General features: G+C 43.3%; 1 protein-coding gene across 2 annotated transcripts in view; it reads right to left on the bottom strand.

The window, feature by feature from the left end:
- Dgkh (diacylglycerol kinase eta) overlaps positions 1–18,980 on the bottom strand; it is a 156,581-nt gene extending 137,601 nt beyond the window's left edge. For both annotated transcript variants that reach the window (XM_042685727.1, XM_042685728.1), the window contains exons 1-2: positions 18,912–18,980; positions 9,271–9,498 (exon numbers count right to left, since the gene is read on the bottom strand). In XM_042685727.1, the coding sequence (XP_042541661.1) occupies positions 9,271–9,498; positions 18,912–18,971 (288 nt within the window). In that variant the 5' untranslated portion in view covers positions 18,972–18,980. The remainder of the gene's footprint in view (positions 1–9,270; positions 9,499–18,911) is intronic.
- Positions 18,981–23,079: the final 4,099 nt, after the last annotated feature.

The following is a 23,079-nucleotide window of genomic DNA, read 5'->3' as shown; positions in this document are numbered from 1 at the left end:
CACATCTTCCCCTAACTTTGATATCTAAAGTTACCTTTTTTAGTTTTTTTTCTTTTTTTGTATTATTTATTCTTAAGAAATGAGTTCTAGCAGAGCACCAGTGGCTTATACCTAGATACGGTAGGAATTTGTTCTATTGCCAAGAAAGCTTTGAAAAGAAGCTGCATTAAGTAATGGGTGGCCTGTAACCAGAAGGCAATGGACTGAGGGGTAGACAGGAGTTGATGCGAAGAAGATGAAGGATCTAGGGGAGATTAATTAAAAAAATACAGAGGCTTTGGCCATGAAAGTTCCCAAAAGTCTAACCCAGCCACTTACGTCCACTACCACCTCCAGGGGGTCACTCACTTCTACGAAAGTATTTTCTTTTTTTATTGTTATTATAAAGGTGATATAGAGGGGTTATAGTTACAGAAATCAGAGCACATTTCTGTTTAGAAAATGTCACCCCTTCCCTTGCTCTCTCCCAGTTTTTCCTCCCATCCCCACCTACACACTGTATAGTTGATTTTATGTTAAGTATTTTCTTTTAAGACACTATGATTTACATTATTCTTGAAACAAGGATGGCCCTAGCTATACCCATCCAGTAGAGTGGAACTATCTTGACCACCTCCTGTCATATGGATTTCTGAATAGTATGGATTTCACAATAACAAGTTTTTTTATTATAAAAATAATTCTCAATAAAAGTATTTTTATGAAGACTTTTAAGTAGCCAATGAAGGATAACTATAAGAATACAAAAGCATAATGTGAGTTTCTTTAATAATCATCACTACCCATTCTTAGAAATAAAACATTCACAGCTCAGAGAGATGAAACACATTGTTAAAGTACGTTAACTGCTGTAGCAAACAGCTTCTAAATCTCAGAGGTCTAACACAACAAAGGTCTCTTTCCCTTTCTTATCATAATCTACTGTAGATCATGCAGAGGATGGGGGGGGAGAGGGGCAATCCTTCGGGGATCCAAGATCCTCCCACTGGATAGCCTTACCACCTAGCTAGCAAGTAAGAGAAGGGACAGCATAGAGAATCCCCAAACAGCTTTAGAGGCCAAGGGATGGACATCACTCTGACCTGTATTACACAGGTGATCAACCTTCAAAGGGCAAACGAAGTCTAATGATGGGCCAGGAAACATAGGTATGGATAAGCAGAGCATTCTCTGCCATATGAAGCAATATGTTTGGGGTCACCTAACAGAACTTGACAGAGCTGAGAATGCAACCCATCACTGCTCAACCAAGCTGAGGATACATGAAACCAGGCTTTAGAACTCTTCTCTTTTGTTTTATTACCACTCAGTTAACTCATTTCGAACTTTCTCTCTGCTTTCCCCATTCTTCCAGCCTCAGTGACCTCATCTTTGCAGCTGTTATTCCTTCTGCTTAGATTGCTCTTTCCACCAAGATCCACCTGGCCCACTTCCTTAAGAAGACTTTTTCCCCTTCTAGGGGAGACCTCCTTTGCAACCTGACCCACCCACCCCACTAGCCCAGTGCCTTCTTTACTCCAATTGTCTTCCCACCCTCTTATAGCCCAGGCTTATGATTCATAAATTCTCCTTGCTTTAAGATGTAAGCTCTTTGAGAGCAGAAGTTCTTGTCTGTTTGGCTTGCTGTTCAATCCCTGGCACCTACAGCAGAGTTAAAAATATAGTATTTTTTTTAATGTTTGCATTGAGGGGTCACAACTGAGAATAAAAGGGAAGACATACAGGAAGATCCATGGGATGGAAAATATTCCAGTTTTGATGCTGTATTTTACAAACTGTAGAACTATTCTTACATACTTATAAAATACTATAATACTGGGCTGGGAAGGTGGCTCAGTGGTAGAGCGCTTGCCTTGCATGCTTGCGGCCCTGGGTTTGATTCCTCAGCACCACATAAGCAGAAAAAAATGCCGGAAGTGGCGCTGTGGCTCAAATGGTAGAGCGCTAGCCTTGAGCTGAAGAGCTGAGGGACAGCACCCAGGCCTAGAGTTCAGGCCCCACGACTAGACCCAAAATATATATATATATATATACCATAATATTACCAAATTTTCAAGAACTGAAGAAGTCTGCATTAGCTCAAGGAGTGTGCCTTCTCAGGTATGCCACCTTCATGTTTTCTTCTCTAAGTAACACTGATAGTGAAAAGCAGGCCAATGAAAACTTTGCTTTCATTCCTTAGCTAGTTAAAAATAAATTTTACTCACATTTTTCCTCAAATATGTTTTAATAGGTCAAACGGAAAATTACTTCACATAATTCTTTTTAAAGTTATATCATGACCTTTAAAAAACACTACCTTGCCTTACAGAAGTGAAACTAACAATTTTCTTTGAAAACCTGTTCGAAGGGTTTTGTACCTAGAAGCATTTCTTTCTAAATTAGCCTTTCTGAAGATTTTTTAATGATTCAATGAGTTTTATTCATCTCAATTAAAACATACACGCTTCAGCTAAAATTCTGAATCCAGACTTCAAATGTCTATTCTTATGCTTGTTGCTTAAAATCTAGGTTTCAAATGCAAAAAGGCATTATGAAATCTAAAACAGGATAGCAGACATGCTCACAGATTTAGCAAATTAGTAAAGGCAGGGACAGGAATGAGAAGGAAATAAATATGAGGGAGAGAAAAAGGGGAATCTCAGAAAGAAGGAGGGAGGAGGGAGGAAGAGAAGGGAAGAAAGGCTACAAGGATACCACAGCCTGAAGACATGCTTGTACCTTGCAGATTCAAGCAGCCCTGCCCAACAAGCTATGAATAAGGAAAGGCATATGGATGGAGTCCACTGACTGTATCCTCTGAGCCCACATAGTAGGAAAAGACCTGCTTTTGAAGCCTAGCTCTGCCATTTATTCAACAGAAAAATCTCGCTCTCGGGCTTAGTTTTATCATTTGAAAATTTTAAATAATTTTAGCTAAGATTTTAAACAAGATTTTAAATACAATCATCTGCTTTATAAATAGGGAAATCTAACTAGGAAGGTACTTTTACATTTCTGAAATAGCTGGGCTTAGTATGGCACTCACGTAGTCCTAGCTACTCAGGAAACAGAAGCAGGAGGACAGTTTGAGATCAGGACTTTGGAGCCAGTGTAAAAACACAGAAACACTCCACTTCTTTAAAAGAAAAAAAAATCTGAAAAGAATGCATTGATTATACTTAAATGGCCATCATCAAGAATATTAACAGGAAGAAACACTGAGTAAGATGCTGGAAAAAAAAAGGCATTCTAATACGTTTTCGGTGGAAATGTAAACTAGTGCAACTATGGAAAGCAGTATGGAAATTCCTAAACAAAAACTAAAAGTAGAATTACCCTATAATCCAGTGATACCAGTCTTGGGCACTTATCCAAAAACTACACATCTGCGTAGAACAGACACCTGTATATCCACTGCAGCACAGTTCACAACAGCTAAGTTACAAAAACAGCACAGATAACCCACAATGAAAGAATGAATTTTAAAAAGTATGAGATAGATAGATAGATAGGTAGATAGATAGATAGATAGATATGTGTGTGTGTGTGTGTGTGTGTATATATATATGTGCACGTCCATATATACAATGGGACTTCATGTAGCCATCAAGAAGAATGAAATTGTCATTTGCAGGGAAATGGTTGGATCTGGAAAATATCATACTGAGAGAAGCCAGGCCCAGAAAAACAAAGGATGAATTTTTTCTTTCGTGTGTGTGTGTGTGTGTGTGTGTGTGTGTGTGTGTGTGTGTGTGTGTGTGTGTGTGTGTAAGACCCAAACTACAACTTCACATATAATCACAAATAGAGGCATATGCTTGCATACACAGTCTAGTATAAAGTATAGTATATGCAGGAGTGAATCGCTATATAATAAACCTTTCAAAAAGTTGGTAGCTTAACAAAATAAATACCTGAAGCTGAGATTGTAATGGGAAGGCTAGATGAGGGGACTGGATGAATGAAAATGGGAACAGGGTAAAAACACACCAAGACTACTCAGTGTACATATGTAATAAAGGAAGTAGGATACTGTAAGGGGGGAGGGAATGGATGAGATGGGGTAAAATGATGGAAGCACCGAAAAGGAAGCACTGGACACTGGGATGGATGTTAAACGATGTTAAACTGTAACCCCCTTGTACAAGCTTTTGTAGTTTAGAAAAAACAAATTAAGTTATATTTAAAAAATTATGCTTAAGGAATTTATTAAACTAAATTACATTCTGGTGTTTTGAAAAAGTCTTGGCACTCAGAAGGGTCTGTGAGAAGTTAAAGATGCCAGCTCCACACATAATAAAGTTAACATTTCCTCAGTATAAAGCAAGAGCCTTACAGTTCTCTAAACATCCTCATAACTAAAAGCATGAGGGGACTTTGTTACCCACCTATGTTCCAGCTTAAAAAAAAAAAAAACAAGAAAAAGAAAAGAATAGCTATGTAAGATGGAAGCAAAGTATAATGAATTCTAAATTAAAACTATTAACAATAGCTGTTGGCCATTTTAAGCCACTTACCCCAATCAAATACAAATGTGTTACAAGTGGCTCAACAGAGTAAAACACTTCATATGCAACCAAACTAAACAAATTTGCCAAGGGAAAGCGTAATGGACCCACATGTTATGGTCTTTTCCAAAGGTCTATTCTTAGATGTAAAACAAACTCCCTTTAATTAAAACCTTTGCTTATAAACATGCTTCCTGAGTAAGTAAAGCCCAACAAATGTGATACAAGTCCAACAGAGCACCCTGGAAACAGAAAGGACCCTGAGTGGTTTACAACAGTGTTCCGCATAACCTTTTACCCTTCCCCCAGGACAGCAAACATGCACACTTAAACTGAGAAAAGCCTTCTAAATTTAGATACTTTGAAATAATGCATCTTAAGCTATCTGTAAAGGTTTAGTCAATTATTTATGATGTCTCTTATCTTTAATAATGGGATATAATATTTAGCTTGTGATCAACATGGAAAGAAAGCTGTTATACCATATATTACTGTACGGAGAGTCAGAGTTTCCAGTCTATAATTAGTTCACATTAAAATGGAAGCAAAGACGCAAACCAAGCTAAAAATAAAATGTCCTACAAAGATGAGATTTTTTTTAATGGATCGAAATTTAGCTTTATTTGGTCCCTTAAATGCTGATTATATTTAACAGTGCCTTAACTTTGCAGTGCTGCAGTCACCTAATCATCCATCTGCGAGAATGGAGATCAGTACTCACCAAGTATAACCCACAGACCATAGTCATTGTGGGAGCTCACCAAGTTAAAAAAATTACCAGCCAGATGCTGGGGGCTCACCTCTGAAATACTAGCTACTCAACAGGCTGAGATATGAGAATCAGGGTTTGAAGCTAGCTTGGGCAGGAAAGTTCACTAGAGTTTTATCTCTAATTAACCAACAAAAAAACTGGAAGTGGAGTTGTGGCTCAAGTGGTAGAATACAGACTTGAGGGAAAAAGCTAAGGGATGGCCCTCAGGCTCCAAGTTCAAGCCCCAGTACCAACATACACACATAAAAATTTTTTCTGTTTAAACAAATTAATATTTTAAGAATAATTTTTAAAGCCTGAAAACTATATTAAATTTAAATCTTAGTGTTTTTAAACAAAGTTTAATTAGAATACAGTCACTCTGAACATATATATACATTACCTTAAAATATTTGTGGTAAGAACATTTAAGATCTATTCTCTTAGCAATTTAAGTGTATAATACAGTATTACCTACTATAATCATCACAATATAATTTATAATAGAACTTATCTATTATCCAGGACAATGTTACCCTGTCTGACCGAAACTTTAGACCTGGTGACCAATGTCACCCAACCCTTCCTTCAGCTCCCTCCATGATTCTCAGAGTTGAGTAATTTTGACAACGACCTTACAGTCACGTAAAATATGTACTACCTAGTTCTTCATAGAAAAGCTAGCCAACCACTTCCCTAGCCAACCACTTGATTCCTGCTCTTCCTGACCATTCTCACTCTCCATGTTGAGTTTCTGAACATTAACCCTGGAAGTATCATCTTATCCTTATTTCTTAACCCACTTCTAGCCATAGTGCTGTTTCTTATCGTATTTGGATCATTATTCAGTTCCAATGTTCTAAAAGAATTTTAACAATATTTTTTATTTCTTGTTTTAGTTAAAAATGCATGAAAATGTACAATCATGCCCTATTAATGTGCTGCCACCTACAATTTGAAAAATGATGAAGTCTTCCCTGGTCTACTCTACCTAGAGTTCATGGTAAATTGGTAAGACGACGACGACGACGATGATGATGATGATGATGATGATGATGATGATGATGATGATGATGATGATGATGATGATGATGATGATGTTTTCATTACAAAGACCGCATCTCATAAAGCAGAGAAAAATAAAAATCCTTATTTTCAGACACTGTCTTACCAGTAAAGTACAGAAGTTTATATCATGTTAAATTAAAACCAAGATACTAATTAGCAAATTATTATTCTCTTCCTACTAGACTAGAAGAGATGTCTTAGACCAGGTTGCTGTTACAAAGTTCCGAATATCTTTCCACCCACTGTTTTGGTACATTTTCCGAAGTTTAAAGACTCACTTATGGCTGTTCAAAATTAACTATAAGAATATGTTAAATAAATCAGCAGTTATTAAGTCAGCAGTTAATAAATCAACAGGTATTTTGACACACACAGCTTCATGACCTTGGCTGAAATGACTCAAGAGATGAAAAGTCAGTGAAATGGATAGTTTTCCTTACTTGGTTTGTGACAGTCCAACAACTCAAGTCTAAAACTAAGCATGAGACCTCTGGCCACTCAACAATAAAATAAAATATGGCAACAGTTAGGATAAGAGATATAACAGATAAAGTACATGATATGTATCAAAGTCTGGATTGTGAGTGGCACCCCAAAGGCTCATCTCTCTAACCACTCAAGAGGTTAAAAACTAGTGGATCAGAGTTTGAAGCCAGCTAGGCAGAAAAGTCTGTTAGACACAATCTCCAATTAACTAAGCAAAAGCCTCACTGGAGGTATGGCTTCAGTGGTAAGAGTACCAGCAATGAGCTATCAAGTTGATTGCAAGGTGAGGCACACTGTGATCAAGTCTCTGAACTGACAATAATAATAAGAATAAAATAATAAGAATAAAATAACAAATAAAAGTCTGTATTGTGGAGGTGTGAAGTGAGAAATTGAGGTTGAGGATCACATCTCATCAAGTTGAGGCCCATTTATCTCATCAAGTTGAGGCCTTGATCATAATTGTTTAATATTTTAAAATATTAACAAGCTTCTATGAATCCTAACATTATGAGTAAGTTATAATATGCAGAATTTCTGATATTCAATACACCTTTTGAAATCCATAGAACATTTCACTCTATAATCAATAACTATAATCATGGCAAAATATCATAAATACTTTTATCAGCAAGTCAAACAAAACAAAAATTAAGTTTTACATTTACTTTTGGTAATGTAAAACTTCATTAATATGTTTTACCAGAAACCACAGATAACACAAAAACAAGAGTATAATCTAAGCTATTTACCATAGTTGATAAAGTTTAGTGGTACTCTCAATAAATTTGTCGCTTGACTTTATTTACTCAATTTATAACCATTTTTAACTTTTACTCCAAACACTATAAAGTCTACTAGCTAATCTTGATAAAAGTATGCATTGAAAAGTATTCATATAAACATATAATAGTACTTTATTTGATACTACTGGGATTTGAACTCGGGACCTCATGCTTATCACTTGAATCACATAGCCAACCTTTTTTGCTCTAGTTTGTTTTTCAGATAGGATCTGAACAGTTTTTCCCTCTAAGAGATCCCCCCTATGTCTATCCCACAACATCTTAGCTAACAATTATTTTATTTTTTGATAATCTGCCATTTGGGTCTCTATTAACCTTTCTTCATGATTTTTAAACTAAGATTTCGAATGTTAAAAGCACTACTGAGAAAGTTCCCATCTTGTTTATAGCCTTAATCTCCTACAAACACACTAAATTCCAAATTCTCAATTTATTATAAATGCTATACAACTCAAAAACAGTCTTTATTTTAAAAGTAGTAGTATTTTTATAGTAGTTGAGCAAATATGAGCACTGAAGCAATACTTGACTCATTAGTATGTAAATCTTACAGGCCATTCCTCGGATGCTTACATAATTTAGTAAACAAATAGGCGCGGGGAAAACAAATTAATCTATAGATGTATCTATATGTACACATAGATACAGTATCTCTGTCTATGGAGAGATATGGATATAGACACAGTATTTCCTTGGAGTCCATTGACTTCAGGGAACCAATTCTCATGAAACTATGTGTAGAATGAACTTTCACAAACTGATTTTTAAAAGAAAGCACTCAAAGCCAATGAATTCATTGGTTAGCTTTCCAAATGCCTCATCAAAGGCCCCCACTGGCAACAGATTCTGGCCTTCAAGATTTTTACACTAATATGAACTTTAAAATAAACCACCCTCAAGTATCCATGACATTGTTTTGTGCCCTGTTCTCGATCAAATGAAGACTCAACTTCACCGGCGGACAGCACAAGCGCTAAACACAAGAATAACACATCATCCGAATGTCCACAGAACACAGATGAGGAACCTTTTTTCTACTGCAAACAACCAGGCAGTGCAGTCTGCTCAACTCTGCACTTCGCAGCACAGGGTGCGCTTAACCCACAAGCACCAGGCACCACCCGAGTAGCCTGGGATTGGGCAGCCTGCGCCTCTCAGGTTGGACCAGGAGCAGGCAGCACCCCCTCCCGACCCGCGACGGGGAAGGGAAGGCTCGCTGCAGAGATGATGGACAGGCCTGCACACGCTACTGAACGTGTGCAAGTGAACCCGGGCACCCGGGCAGAGACGCAAAAAAGCTAAGCGTTCCTTTTCAGTTCCTCAAGTGCAAACTCGTAATGGCACCTCGGCTTTTTCCCACGCTCCAGACAGCGGTTGGCTGGCTCCCTGCTCCCCGCCTCTGCCAGAGAGCGCCCCTCAACCCACCCTCCGGGATCCAGCCAGAATTAATCCTTCCCGCCCCAGGCCTGAGTCCTGGGGCTCTGGCCCCGCCCCCAAGGCAGGCCACGCCCCGTTAGCCCACGCCCTCTACCCAGGCCACGCCCTCCAGCTCCTCTTGACCTCTCCCTCTGTACCCCAGAACGCTCCCGTGCGCTCCCGGCGCCCAGGCCATGCCCCCATCCGCTGCCCACCCCATCACCGCCCCCTGCTCCCCTCCCTGCCGCCTCACCTTGGTCCGGATCTGCCCGGAGGTGGACACCTTACGGATCAGTTTCTGGGGACCCTCTTGCTCCGCTTCGCTGTCCGACGAGTCCTCTCCCGGTCCCGCGGAGGCCGCGGCGGGGTGGCCCACCGCACCGGGGGTCCCGGCGGTGGCGGCTGCGGCGGCGGTTCCTCCCGCAGCGCCTGGAGGGTGGTGCTGGCTGCCAGCCCCGGCCATCCGGTCCGACTCCGACCCCTGCAGAGATACAGCACCGCCCGGAGGGGGGCGGCAGCGGACGTCAGCGGGCGGATTCAGCACTCGCGGGTCCCCGAACCCCCGCACCCGGCCGCAGCCGCCATCTTCCGCTCCCCCGGTCCTCCCCCTCTCTGCGATGGGAAGGGCCATCCCAGAGAGAGATCCCGGGGGAAGGGGGCGCAAAGCCTTGCCCAAGTGGGACCCCAGCGCATTCAGCCTTGGAGGATGTTCTAGGGTAACTGACTAGAAAACCACCAGGGGAGGGGGAGAGGATGGAACTGACTGACATCAAGATGCCGATAACTACCACCTCCTCCTCTCCCTCCTCCAGGGGTCCTGGGGGTGAGGCTGGGGAAAATCTGCAGACAACCCCCTTATTTAAGGCAGGTAATGGTTATCCTCCCTCCCTTGGTTCTGGGCAGCAGGAGCACCAAAGGCCCACGGAGTAGAGAGGAGAACCTGGAGCTTCCTCCGGAACGGCCGCCTCCATGAACTCAGATCCCTCCAGAGACACTTGGGCTTCGTTGCAGGGTTCCAGAGGAATAAAAGTCCCTTTGCCCAAGAGACTGCCTGGAGCTGCGCCTGTGGTTTGTCTTATGACAGCCCACACTCACGCACACGCACGCACACTCACCCCACCGTGAGAATCATACCTCTCCCCCCTTGGCCTAGGACTTCGGGGGGTCTTTTCAGCTCTCCCCTCGGTGTCTAGTTCCTGGCTCACCCCCACCCTCATAGAGCTCACACGGAAGAGACAGCATTTTCCGGGAGGTTCAACTGGGGCTCTGAGAACTTTTCGTTTAGAAAGAGCGATCCCCTTTGGCTAACAGGAAACCGGGAAGGGCGTGGAGAAAGCGCAGCAACAAGAGAGGACACGCAGCCCTGAGACGACAAAACGCTAAATAAACGTCTACGCTGAAGCACTAACCGAGACTGCCTGGAAGAAAACAATGCACTTGGCCATGTGAACGCCAGTCCCCAAGCACAGAAAAATACTCGAAGTCCTTGGAGAACCACTCCCTAGCCAAGACTACAGCAGGAGGAAATGGGATTAACAGACTGTGGCCACCCCTCTGCACACCCGTCACTGCTAGTTATTCAGGCCCAGGGGAATAGCAGCCTCTAGGAGGGTAAATAGAGTCCAAGCAGCCTCAAAGAAGCTCCGCAGGTGTGGAGGGGCTGGGCAGGAGGGGGGAGGTATTAAATTGAGATTCCTCTCATCATCCAAAGAGAACTCCAAACTGATGTTAGCTGTATTTCTTCAAATAAGAAGTCCCTGCCAAACTGTAGGGTCTCCACCTGGATGAAGCACTCAAATCTCTTTTGCATGTCCCTGCCCTCAAGTCCTCATTCCTTTCCTATTTTGTCAGTTGACTTGACCTTTAAAGCTCCTCCAAACTAAGATTCTGTGTGTGTGTGTGCGCGTGCGTGTGTGTTTCTTCCTAGTTGCACTCTCATTCGCCAAAATAATTTGATGTCTGTTTTAGAGCTGCCAGTTCTAAAAGATATTAAACTATGCAATCCCAATACCGCACAACACATACTAGATTAAATTTATTGAAATGTAAGCTATGTTTCATTTAAATCCTCCAAGATAGATTGCTGCCTTCTTTTACTAACACACAGGCAACTTCTCCAGCTTCAATTATATATTCTTTACGAAAGGATGGAGCTGGGAGAAGTGAACTTCAAGATTCTATATCTACAAAAATATATTGGTGGGAATTCTTTAACTAATATGAATAATTGCTAATGATTTTCAATGTAGACAAAGGGTGAAAGAATAAATTTAGCTCAACTTTGTTTTTTGTTTGTTTTGAGTTGCTTTGTGCAGGTATTAGGGATTCAATTTGGGACTTAGGTGCCTGTCCATTAGCTTTTTTACTCAGTATTGTCATGCTATCACTTGAGCCACAGCTCTACTTTCAGTTTTTTTGGTGGTTAATTGGAGATAAGAGTCCACAGACTTTCTTGCCCAGGGTAGCTTCAACTGCAATCCTCACATCTCAGCCTCCTGAGTAACTGGAATCACAACTAGGTATACTAAACTGAGCCAGTAGCTAGAATTACAGCGAGGCACTAGTACCTTGGCTTAAAAAGAAACTGAGCCACGAAAGCACAAACTAGGGCCAAAGTAAAAATCACATAATCACCATTCAGTCGTTTCCACTTCACTGCACTAGGAAACAAAGGTCAGTTTTGCAGTTATAATACATTTTTATCCATATATTTAGCTTAATATAGTAGCATTTTACAGAATCCAAGTAGGGCATGATTCAACTGAGAGACACTGTCTAATACCCATGCCTATTTGCAATCCTAAAAATCCTAAAAAGAGTAAGGATTACATTTCCCATTCTTTATGATTAGGAGTGGGGCAATTAATATCCCAAAGTTAAGGTACTCCTTATTTATAAGGATTGCACCTTTATGTAACTATATCCCTCTGTACATTTCCTTTATGATAAAGATTAATTTAAAAAGAGTTAACCTTACATCCAGCTCCAGCACTAGTCTTCAAAGACTCCTATAACAAGTTCTAAAAGTTGGTTGTGAATTTGAAAGCAAAGCCAATCATCTGTTCATGCTAAATAAATCTCTAGCACACAGAAAACTTAAGATGAAAATACTGTGTAGGCAAATGATGGAATGCCACCTCTCTGCACAAAATCAGCTCATGAAAACCCTCTCCCCTCAACCACCTCTTCTGAGAGACTGATTCAAGGAATCCTCATCTGAAGTACCCATGCTACTAGCTGCTTCTCAGGTCTAACTTGTAAATTCTAAGTTTCGAGAATGAATATCCATGTGTATGTTCCAATGCACTTCTCTCAAAAGTACTGTATCAATGTCAAGATCTCAGTATTTTCAACAATTTTAATGCAGCTCAAAATGACAACTGAAACACTTCAAGTATATGGTTCACTGCTTATTTCCACAATTTGTAAGATTTTCTTGACCTTTTTCTTTCTTCGTATTTTCAGTTTTCATATAATCACTTAGATGTCCAAACCTTGGTATGGAACTTATCTCCAACACACAAGTAAAAAGCTGGACATAAGCTGCATAAATACTGTCCTCAGGATGGGTGAAGCTGTCCACTAACTGAGTTTCTACTTAATAAGGATTTCTTTAGTTATAATGAACATGCATAAGACCAAATATGCTGATAGCAACTTTATAAATATTAGGATATTACTACCTACAGAAGTATTCTGAGTTATTTTCGTGTGTGTGTGTGTGTGTGTTTGCAGTACTAGGGTTTGAACTCAGGGCTAAGGTAACTCTTTTGCTTGAGGCTGATGCTCTACCATTTTAGCCACAGCTCCACTGCTGGCTTTTTACAGAATAATTGGAGATAATAGTCTCATGGGCTTCAAACCTAATCCTCAAATCTGAGTCTCCGTAGTAGCTAGGACTATAGGCATGAGCCACAGTTGCCCAACTTGAATAATATTCTTATTGATCACTGCTAATAACAAACATGATTAATATGCTCTTGCAAGTTTGTCTTCTCCATGAAATACAGCATAAACACACAGAAAGTTATGTTTCTATCTTGAAGTACTCAAGGAGGCACTTTTAAAAATGGTCACAATCTAGCTGGGCACCAATGGCTCATGCCTATAATTCTAGCTACTCAAGAGGCTAAAATCACAGTTCAAAGCCAGCCCAGGCAGGAAACTCTATGAGACTCTCATCTCCAATAAACTACTCAAAAAGCTGGAAGTGGCACAGTGGCTCAAGTGGTAAAGCGCTCGCCTTGAGTAAAAGAAGCTCAGGGACAGCACCCAGGCCCAGGACTGGCAAAGAAAAAAAAAGGTTACATTCTAAGACTTACTTTGTTAATCAGTAAGGAATTATGCTGTTAAAGAATACAGCAAGTAGAGAGACACAGGCCCACGTCATTGCTTCCACAAACCATTAGAATCCTTTGCATAATACACCATTTGTTACATGTTCAGAAACTTAACATTCAAAATTTCACCCTATTGAAGTTTCCTTGGTTGTTATCTGAATAAAAAAGGTTTTGAGATCCATCACGATTATCAACTACCCCTATCCATACTCAACATCCTTGTACCTGGGGGAGGGGGTGGGGGAAGGAACACAAAAAAACCTCTCAATAGCTTTTTCCTTTGAAACTCTTCCCTTACTAAACATCCATGAATTCTGGATAGTTTTACCAAAGCAAACTGGTATAAAATCCCTGTACATAAAAAGAAAAAAAAACTTTAGTAAGTTAAATGTATTCTAGCATCCTTCCACTAAAAACTCCTTCATAAATATATTTTTCATGCTTTAACTAGAATTCTACCTAACTAGTCTCTTCTACCCAAAATATTGCTCTGAGAAAGGACTACTTGCTAAATATCTTCTTACCCAACCATAACTGCCAATCAAATATCTATTTTTTGCAGTGCTGGAGATCAAACCTAGGGTTTTACATCTGCTGTGTATGAGATCCATCACTGAACTATGTTTCCAGTCACAAAATACTTTTTAATTGATTAGAAATGTGTACTGTTATTTTGGAAATGAATATCTGATCTATGTACCGACTACCTGTAAGGCACTTCAACTCTCAAAAATACTACAGCAATATCATGATCTCATTTTAAAGCTTCTGTTTCTACTTTATGACAATCTAAAGCTACTTTAAGAAAATACATAGAAACTTAAATGCTAATTTTATCTTCTTTTTACCCAATGCCATTGCCAGTGTAACAAGGCTATTAAAATGCTCCAATTTAAGTAACTTCATTTCCCTGACTAATTTCCCTCATTAACCATTCAATCCCAAGGCTACCTCTCAGTCCCAGGAATGGGTGCATTTTAGACAAGAAGTTGCTTTCTTCACAACTAGCCAGCAACAATTCCTACAAGATTACTTACTCTTATTCTGATGAGAATTCTACCATCATGTTTTAGATGCCTTTGAGAAAAAACAAAGAGCCAGATGTGATGGTGAATGTCTGTAATCCTAATACTCAGGAGACTAGGACAGGAGGATCTACACTATATAGCAAGACTGTCTAAATAGATAAATAAGTAAATAAATGATAAATAAATAAATGTAAGTTGAGAAGCATAATCTTTATATTCTGCCATAAAAGATAATACAGCAGTATCTATGTAATGTTAATGTCATTTATTTAATACTGAATTTTTTATAAATGTAATTGAGCATACTTGTATAATAAAGTATTAAATTGCATATATTTGGATCTTAAAAAGATTTTGAAGAACTTAAAAATCTAAGTAAAAGCAGATATTCTCTCCTTTTTTTTTTTTGGTTGGGGCCTGAACTCTGGGCCTGGGCATTGTCCCTCAGCTCTTCAGGTCCAGGCACCACTTCTGGCTTTTTCTGCTTATATGGTCCTGAGGAATCAAACCCAGGGCTTCATGCATGCAAGGCAAGCACTTTACCACTGAGCCACCCTCCCAGCCCTGAAAGCAGATATTCTTAACCTGAGGTTTTTAAAGGTCCACAGACTGGTCTTCAGAAGATCTGTGATTCCTTTGAAATTCAACATTATACTGTCAGTGATATCAGAGCCATCGTAGTTTGTAAGTACACTCCATGATGTTCATAGTGATATAATCACCAACGAACACACCTTTCAGAACTTGTGTCATCACTTAAGCTAGACAAACCTATATATCACATAGGTGCATTTTTGAAGCAGAGGTCATAATTTCAATCAGATTCCTTTTTTTTTTTTTCCCACCACTGAGGACTGAATTTAAGGCCACGAGCTTGCTAGGGAGGTACTCCATTATTGAGCCAGGTTCCCAGTCCCTTTTTGCTTTCCTTATTTTTCAAATAGAGTATTGCTTTTGTCCTGGCTAGCCCAAACTGAATTCCTACTTGTACTTCCCAGGTACATTTACCACCATGCCCATTTTTTTGCTGGATAAGATGAATGTTTCCAATGGAGACATTTTTTTTTCTTTTTGGGCTGGTACTAAGGCTTGAAATCAGGGTCTTGAACACCTACTCAGCTTTTTTACTCAAGGCTGGAGCTCTACCACTTATGCCACATCTCTACTTCTGGCCTTTTGCTGGCTAATAGGAGATAAGTCTCTACAGACTTTTCTGCTAGGGCTGGCTAGGAACCAAAATCCTCAGCTCTCAGCCTCCTGAATAGCTAGGATTAGGGGCATGAGCTATCACTGACTTTCAAAAAATTTTTTGCCTGGGCTGTCCTGGACCATAGTCCCAGATCTCAGCTGGGATTATAAGCTTAAACTCCTATCTAAGGTACGTGTGTGCGCTGGTACTGCTGGTCCTGGGACTTGAACTAGGGGTTTAGATACTGTCCTTGAGCTTTTTTGCTCAAAGCTAATGCTCTATCACTTGATCCACAGTTCCACTTAAGGCATTACTGGCTAGCTACTAGCTTAACTGGGGATAAAGAGTCTCCTGGGCAGGCCCAGGATGGCTTCAACTGGCTTGGAACTGCAATCCTCATATCTCAGTCCCTAGTAGCTAGGATTCTAAGCATGAGCCACCAGTGCCCATATTCTCAGAGCTGAGCTCAGATTCTCAAAGGAACCACTGGCCCAAACAAAGGTCAAGAACTGATTTTGATGGATTTGTGTCATTCAAAACACAATTAGAAAGCGGGTGGCTCACACCTGTAATCCTAGCTACTCAGGAGGCTGAAATCTGAGAATCGCAGTTTAAAGCCAGCCCAGGCAGGAAAGTCCTTGACACTGTCATCTTCAATTAACCACCAGAAAACCAGAAGTGGTGCTATGTCTCAAGTGGTAGAATACTCGCCTTGAGTTGAAGAGCCCAGGGACAGCGCCCAAGCCCAGAGTTCAAGCCCAAACAAACAAACAAAAAAAAAAACACAATTAGATTAAGTTACTGGCCCCTTTGTTCCACAGGCCTAAAGTAGTTATCATTTAAATGCCTTTGCCCCTAACATTCCTACATTTTCTTGGATAGGTCATCTTTTAGTAATTTAGATAACTGGACTTTCTGAACAACTTAAATGGGAATTCCCTTCCTGAGTTCTTAAGTGGATTTTGTAGTCATTACGTACGTGAGTATAGGTGTCAAATACAATCACTTGTTAGAAATATCACTTTGCTGGGTATGAAGCTCAGCAGCAGAACACTGTTTATTGGAGGGCGTATTTTTAATACCATATACCTGAGTTTTCTGAATGTGTCTCCTGAACTCTCCAAAAGTAAGTCATTGATATATATGAAATAAAATGTTTAGTTAAGAATGTTAAGGACAGCAGGGTGCAGGTGGCTCACCCCCTATAGTCCTAGCTGCTCAGGAGGCTGAGATCTGAGGATCGCAGTTCAAAGCCAGTCCAGAGAGGAACGTCTGTGAGACTCTTATCTCCAATAAACCACCAGAAAACTGGAAGTGGCGCTGTGGCTCAAGTGATAGAGTGCTTGCCTTGAGCTGAAGAGCTGAGGGACAGCGCCCAGGCCCAGAGTTCAAGCCCCATGACCAGCAATAATAATAATAATAATAATGTAAGGACAATAATTTGTGTCTGTCACCAGCTGCTGCCCAACCATCCAGGATAATACGTGACAGATAAAAGTATCTGCTGAGCAAACACAAGTAAATACCTGTAAGTTTTAAGAATTCTCCAGCCTGACACTAACCAAAACGCACTGTATTCAAAACTGTTTTTTACCAATGGCAACTCCTTTATATAACTATTTAAAGAGAATTTTAAAAAGAGAATTCTGCAGTCTGGTTAGTGTTGCAGTTCATTTGCACATTTCTGCCTGTCTCTAGTTTTAAATGCTCCAGTGGTGAGACAATATTTTTTGTGGAAAATAAATGAGTGCTTTTGTTCTCCTTACTTTTAAGAAGTATAGTGGGGCGGGTAGGGGCCACTAATCTTTTAGGCACAAAGTCATTCTGGCATTGGCATTCTAAAGGAAAACACTGTACATAAAACCAGTTCCTATCGCAACTGGTGCTGGCTTAAAGTGTCCAGCATTTCATATAGAAAACCTAAATCAGGTCACTGGATTCCATTTCCATATTCTTTGACTTACACGTCAAAACTGAATCATATTTTCAACTTCTATAAGTACTGACTCCCAGGTTTAAAAAAAAACCCACAATAGAAGAAACATGAGCAGATGGATAGGGGCTAACAATGTGCTCAAATTCACAAAAGCAAAGACAGCTTCAGATACAGACGGATCAGAGTTGAAGGACACTTTTAAAAGGTCAGAAAACAAGAGGCTGAGAAACGTACCTCGGGTAAAAAGAACCAGGAGTGTACTTATTTAAAAAAAAAAGGAAAGAACCACCAACCCTAACACCTTCACCTAGAATTCTCAGCAGCCAGAGAGCAGCCCTGACAGACTCTCGGAGTCCAGAGAAACAGCATCCGAACTCCTACACCTCTGCACGGAGAAAGCAGGAAATACCGGACAGAGGTTTTCAGATCAGTTCAGAATCTCCACCAAGTAGAAGCAGTAAATATCGGGGAGGGCGGGGAGAGGCCAAAATGCCATGCCAAGGGGAACGAATAAGTAAATACAGCAAGCAAGCAGTTCACTCAGGACTTCAGCGGTCTGAGCCGAACGGGGGATTCCTGCGTGCGATCACTGCAGGGACGCGAGGTGTCTTTGACGGACTGGGTTGGGACAAGTAAGTTGTGGGGAGTTTGGACCAACAAATCCCGAAGACCTCCATCATCTCTCATGCACGCAACATATAGAGCACGCACGCACACGCGCATACACACACACACACACACACACACACACACACACGGCTCCTAAAATTACTCAACCTCCTTGCTGCGTGTGCAGCAAAATCCCGGGCGAAAGCGAAGTTCATCCTCCCGCCCTCCCACCTCCCGCCCCCCTTGGCTTTACCGCTAGCCAAACCACGGGCCCCGGGAAGCGCCCCGGGCCGCGGCGGCCGCCAGGGGTCGGAGGCGTGGCTGCGGGCGTCGGAAGCCCCGGCCACGCCGGGCGGCGGTCGGCGCGAAGCCGCGAGCCCAGGTGAGAGAGCCCAGCCGGGGCGCGGTCTCCAAAGGTGAGACGGGCCGTCCTCCCCCACCCCACGCGCTGACCGCGCGTCCGGGGTTCCTCCTCTTCCTCCCGCTGCCTACACTGCACGCTCGGAAATCCAGTGGAAAGTTGCAAAGTGGCGGAAGCACGGACCCGGTTCTCTGAGGATCGTCGCCGGCGGCCCCTCGGGGGAGAGCGTCGGCCGGCCGGACAAAGGCGCACCGGACGGCGCGCGAGGAGGAGCCCGGGTGGCGGAGGAAGCGCTGGTCCCGGCTGGGAAGCAGCTGGGGACCTCATCCCCGACCATTTCCTGAGCGGAACCCGAGCTGGGCTGGGGAGGGCCGGGGGGAGGGAGGGCGAGAGACGAGCGGGGAGGGAGTGGACGCGGGCGCAGTACCCACCGGTTCCTCCCAGGCCGGGCTGCGGGCGCCGGGCGCCGGGCGCACGTGCTGAGGTTCCATCGCCCTGGCCCGCGCCCGCCGGCCGCCCGGGCGCACGGACCCGAGCTCCGGTCGCCGCCGCTGGGGCCGCTGGATGCGCCTCCCTCGTCGCGGTCCCCTTCGGCGCCGCCGCTGCCGTCGCCGCCCCGGCTTTCTCCCGGGACCCACCACCCGCCCTCCCCGCGGTCTCAGGCTTCCGCCACGCCGTGCCCTCCCGCCCTCGCGCCGGTCCCTTCCTCCTCCGCCGCCGCCTCCGGCTCCTCGGTCCCGCTGATTTGCGCGGCTCCCAGCGGTCCGCGGTCCGCGGTCCGCTCCGCCGCCGCCGCCGCCGCCTCCCACGGCCGTAGAATCCGCCCCTCGCTCCTGCCTCCGCCCCCCGCTCCCTCCCCTTTTCCTCCCCGCTTCCCGCCCCTCCCCCCGCCGCCCCCTTCTCCCGGCGGGCGGCCCGGGACGCACGTGACCCCCCTGGCAGGCCTTATAAGGCGCGGAACCGAAAGCGGCCGCCGGGTGGACGCGGGCAGCGGGCGGCGGTGCCCGGCGAGGCGGCCTCATCCCTCCCGGGGGCCGCGCGCGGAGCCGCCGCCGGGCGCACTTGGAGCCGTCCGGAAAGACTGAACTGGGCGGCCACTGCGCTGGCCACCCGAGACGGGGTGGACGAGCGCCCCGGGGGGTGAGGGTCCCACGAGCGCCCCCCCTTCCCAGCGCCCCTGTCCCTCACCGACTCTGTCCAATAGCCGGCGGCCAGTGTCAACCCGCCCTCCGGGTACTGAGGCTTGAAATGGCACTGGACAGGGACCCGCTTCCGTGGGGCGGGGGAGAGCCTCGCCCCCCAGAAACAGCCCAGCGGGGACGGTTCATTCTGTGATGCCAAGAAGCTGCAACAGAGGTTAAGCTTCAGTGAGTGCTGCTTTTATTGGTGTGTGTGTGTGTGTGTCTAACGGTTTCGTGGAAAGAAAAATGAAACACCCCTGGAGCGGATCTACTGTCCATTTTTTTTTTATCCATACACTGAAAAGCAGGGGCGGTGACCGCTTAGATGTGGCAGGTCACCACCCCCGACCACTTCTAAGGAAAAACGTGTTGAGAATCATGGAGAATGCGTCCCATCACTGTAATGGCACTGGTGATAGTTTCATTCCCCCCCCCCCCCCCCCCCCCCGTCGTTCTTTGGTAACTGCGGTCTGATTTCCCATGATACCAGCTCACTGACACTACCCTGACATAGGGCGCCTAATGTTACTCTGTCCTGGGCTTCTTGACCCGTAAGCCATTTTTGTCATTGTGGACTTGGTTTTTATTCCTAAATCTGTGCTTTACTTTGGCTCCTGGGATGGTCCAGGTTCTGATTATTCTTGCTCAGCCAACATCTTACCCTCTCCCTTCCTTGATTTCAACTGCCAACCCTGTGCTAATAACTCATTATTACTATTCCTGTCCCAGATCTCCCGTTCTGTGAAGCTAACTTATTAACCAGCCATCTCTACCCTCCACACTTCCCAAAGGCCTTAAACTCAACCTGACTGAAATGGAAGTGCCTTCGAGTCTCTTTCTAAGTGAATACCACCACAATTCATTTAGTCATCCAAAAGAGAAACCTGAAAATTATTCCAGGCTCCTCTTTCTTTCTCCCATTGTACCCTCCTCTCCATAGTTTCTGAATGCCACCTTTGAGGTCCTTTGCCACTCTTGCCTGGTGTCAGGTCCCTTATTTCAAACTCCTGAAAGCTTATATTGCTGTCCTTACCACTGTTGTTGCCTCTTGTTGGCTGCTCCAAGACCCCTGCCATCTCTCACACTGATCAAAGGAAGCCTTCTAAAGGACAAAATTGTATGAGCCAATCATTCTCTTCAGAAGCCTCTTCAGAAGCTGAGCCAATGGCTCTCTGTGACCTGCAGGGTAAATCCTTACTGTATCTTAGTCAATGCCTGCTTCTCCAGGCCCATCCAACACTGAATTCCTTGCATGCATTTCCTATCCAGCTACTTGTTTTTATACTGTGTCCTTTCACAGAATGTCCTTCAGCTTACTCAGACTGTCCAAACACCTGCTCATCTTTCATAATTCACCCTAAAAAGTCACCTTGCTTATGAAATCACAAGCTGACCCTGTTATAGGTAAAAACTGGCCACTCTGCCTACACTACATGACTAAATACCCTCTCCCCACACCCCATCATAATGCCTTAGAAGACTCTGTTCAACTCAGTTTTGATGACATACTATCATCTCCTTGATGGCAATCTCAATTTTCTGAGTAGCAGGGATTACAGGCATGAGCCACCAACACCTGGCTTGGAGATATACTTCTATGGCTGTAGAAAATCCGTTTTCCATGCATTGTTTCATGATACATACAAAAATCTTCCAATTTGATTTTTTTTTCTTTTGGTCAGTCATAGGGCTTGAACTCAGGGCCTGGGCCCTGTCCCTTAGCTTTTGTGCTCAACACCAGTGCTCTACCTCTGAGCCACAGCTCCAGTTCCAGTTTTCTGGTTGTTAATTGGAGATAAGAGTCTCACAGACTTTCTTGCTCAGTCTAGCTTTGAACCGCCACAATCCTCAGATCTCAGCCCCCTGTGTAGGTAGGATTATAGGTATGAGCCACCAGTGCCCGGCCCAGTTCAGTTCTTAGTAGTTATCCTTAAAATGTATGGAGGGAGTTTAAGTGGAGGGAGTTTAAGCAGGCAGCTCAGCACTAAACATGGTCCCCATCAGGGTGGCAGGGGTCACATTGGCCTTCCTGCCCAGGGGTTGGCTTACGAACTGAGCAAAACCACCCCGGGTCAAAGATCTATCCCCAATAAAAGTGTTTTTTTCTCTGGGAGAGCTTGAATAATTTTTCTTTCAGAAAGCCATACAAAGAAGAAATAAAGGCAAAACGTGTGAGATTTGGTACTTTGTCACTTGAGATACACTAATATTTATTGAAAAGTATTCAGGATTTGCTGTTAAAGAGAACTGTGCCCAAATTCTTATTCCTTCTCAACCTTGAGATCTTGGGCAATTTACTTCCTCCATTTACAAATACACATAACAAAACCAATTTCTCAACAAAACTTCTGTTGGTGGGCTGGATGAAATGCACTGGTATAATACAGATGTTCTTTCCAAACCTTAAAGCTCCAACTAAGGGAAAAAAGAAATGTGAGGGCTACTATTAGCAGTTTGTCACACAAATCAGGTAAGGACTTTGCCATCCTTATTAATGCAGGACTTCAAATAACTTTTGAAATTAGTGGCTACCAGAGTTAAAAAACAAATTTGACAAAGGTTCACACATACAGGTTTTTAAACTGCACCCTGAGTTTTCTCAGTTCAAGTTTTTTGCTTGTTTGTTTGTTTGTGGCATATGAGATCCATCCCAAGCTTCAGACATATGAGGCATAGGAACAAAGTTTTTAAGCTCCCTTTTAAATAAGTGACTTTGCTCATCAGACTAACCATATGACATTATTATTCCCATTTTATAAATGAGGAGACTGGCTTTAAAGGATTAAGGGGTAAGATGTAGGTATGCACATAAGTAGCAGCACTGTTTTAAGGTGTTGTCAGCATGGAAAGGTCCCATTGAGGAAACAGGATCGGGAGACACAAGTACACAGGAGAGTGCAGTAGAAACAACACTCAAGAACTGCAGTGGGGCCAGGCCTGGTGGCCCATGTCTGTAATCCTAACTACTTAGGAGGCTGAAACGTCAGAACTGGGGTTCAAAGCCAGCTTGTGTAGACAAATCTCCCATTAACCAACAAAAAGCCAGACATGGAGGAGTGGCTCAACTGGTAGAGTGCCAGCCTTGAGAGAAAAAAAAAGAGCTCCAGGCCCCAGCAGCAACACCACAAAACAACAACAACAAAGCATTGAATTATTACTTGCCATATAGAGAAACGCCTGTTCAGGCAGCTAAGATGGAAAAACAACTATAAGGCTGGAAAAAAGTTTGTTGCACAGGTTGAGAAAGAAAGCATAAAAAGCTCTGTATCTTCAGAGCCAAGAATAGAAAAGCAAGAAAGAGAGCATACCATAAACGTCATCTGTTGTTATGACCTGGACTGGAATCCAGGTCTATGGTGTGTATTCTTTCCGGTTGCCCCAGGATACAGCAACTGCCTTCAGTACAAAGGTCTTAAAC

The sequence above is a fragment of the Dipodomys spectabilis genome, unplaced genomic scaffold (genome assembly GCF_019054845.1).
Source record: "Dipodomys spectabilis isolate Male_0828 unplaced genomic scaffold, ASM1905484v1 ptg000095l, whole genome shotgun sequence".
Classification (NCBI taxonomy): domain Eukaryota; kingdom Metazoa; phylum Chordata; class Mammalia; order Rodentia; family Heteromyidae; genus Dipodomys; species Dipodomys spectabilis.
This window is presented reverse-complemented; position numbering and strand designations above follow the sequence as displayed.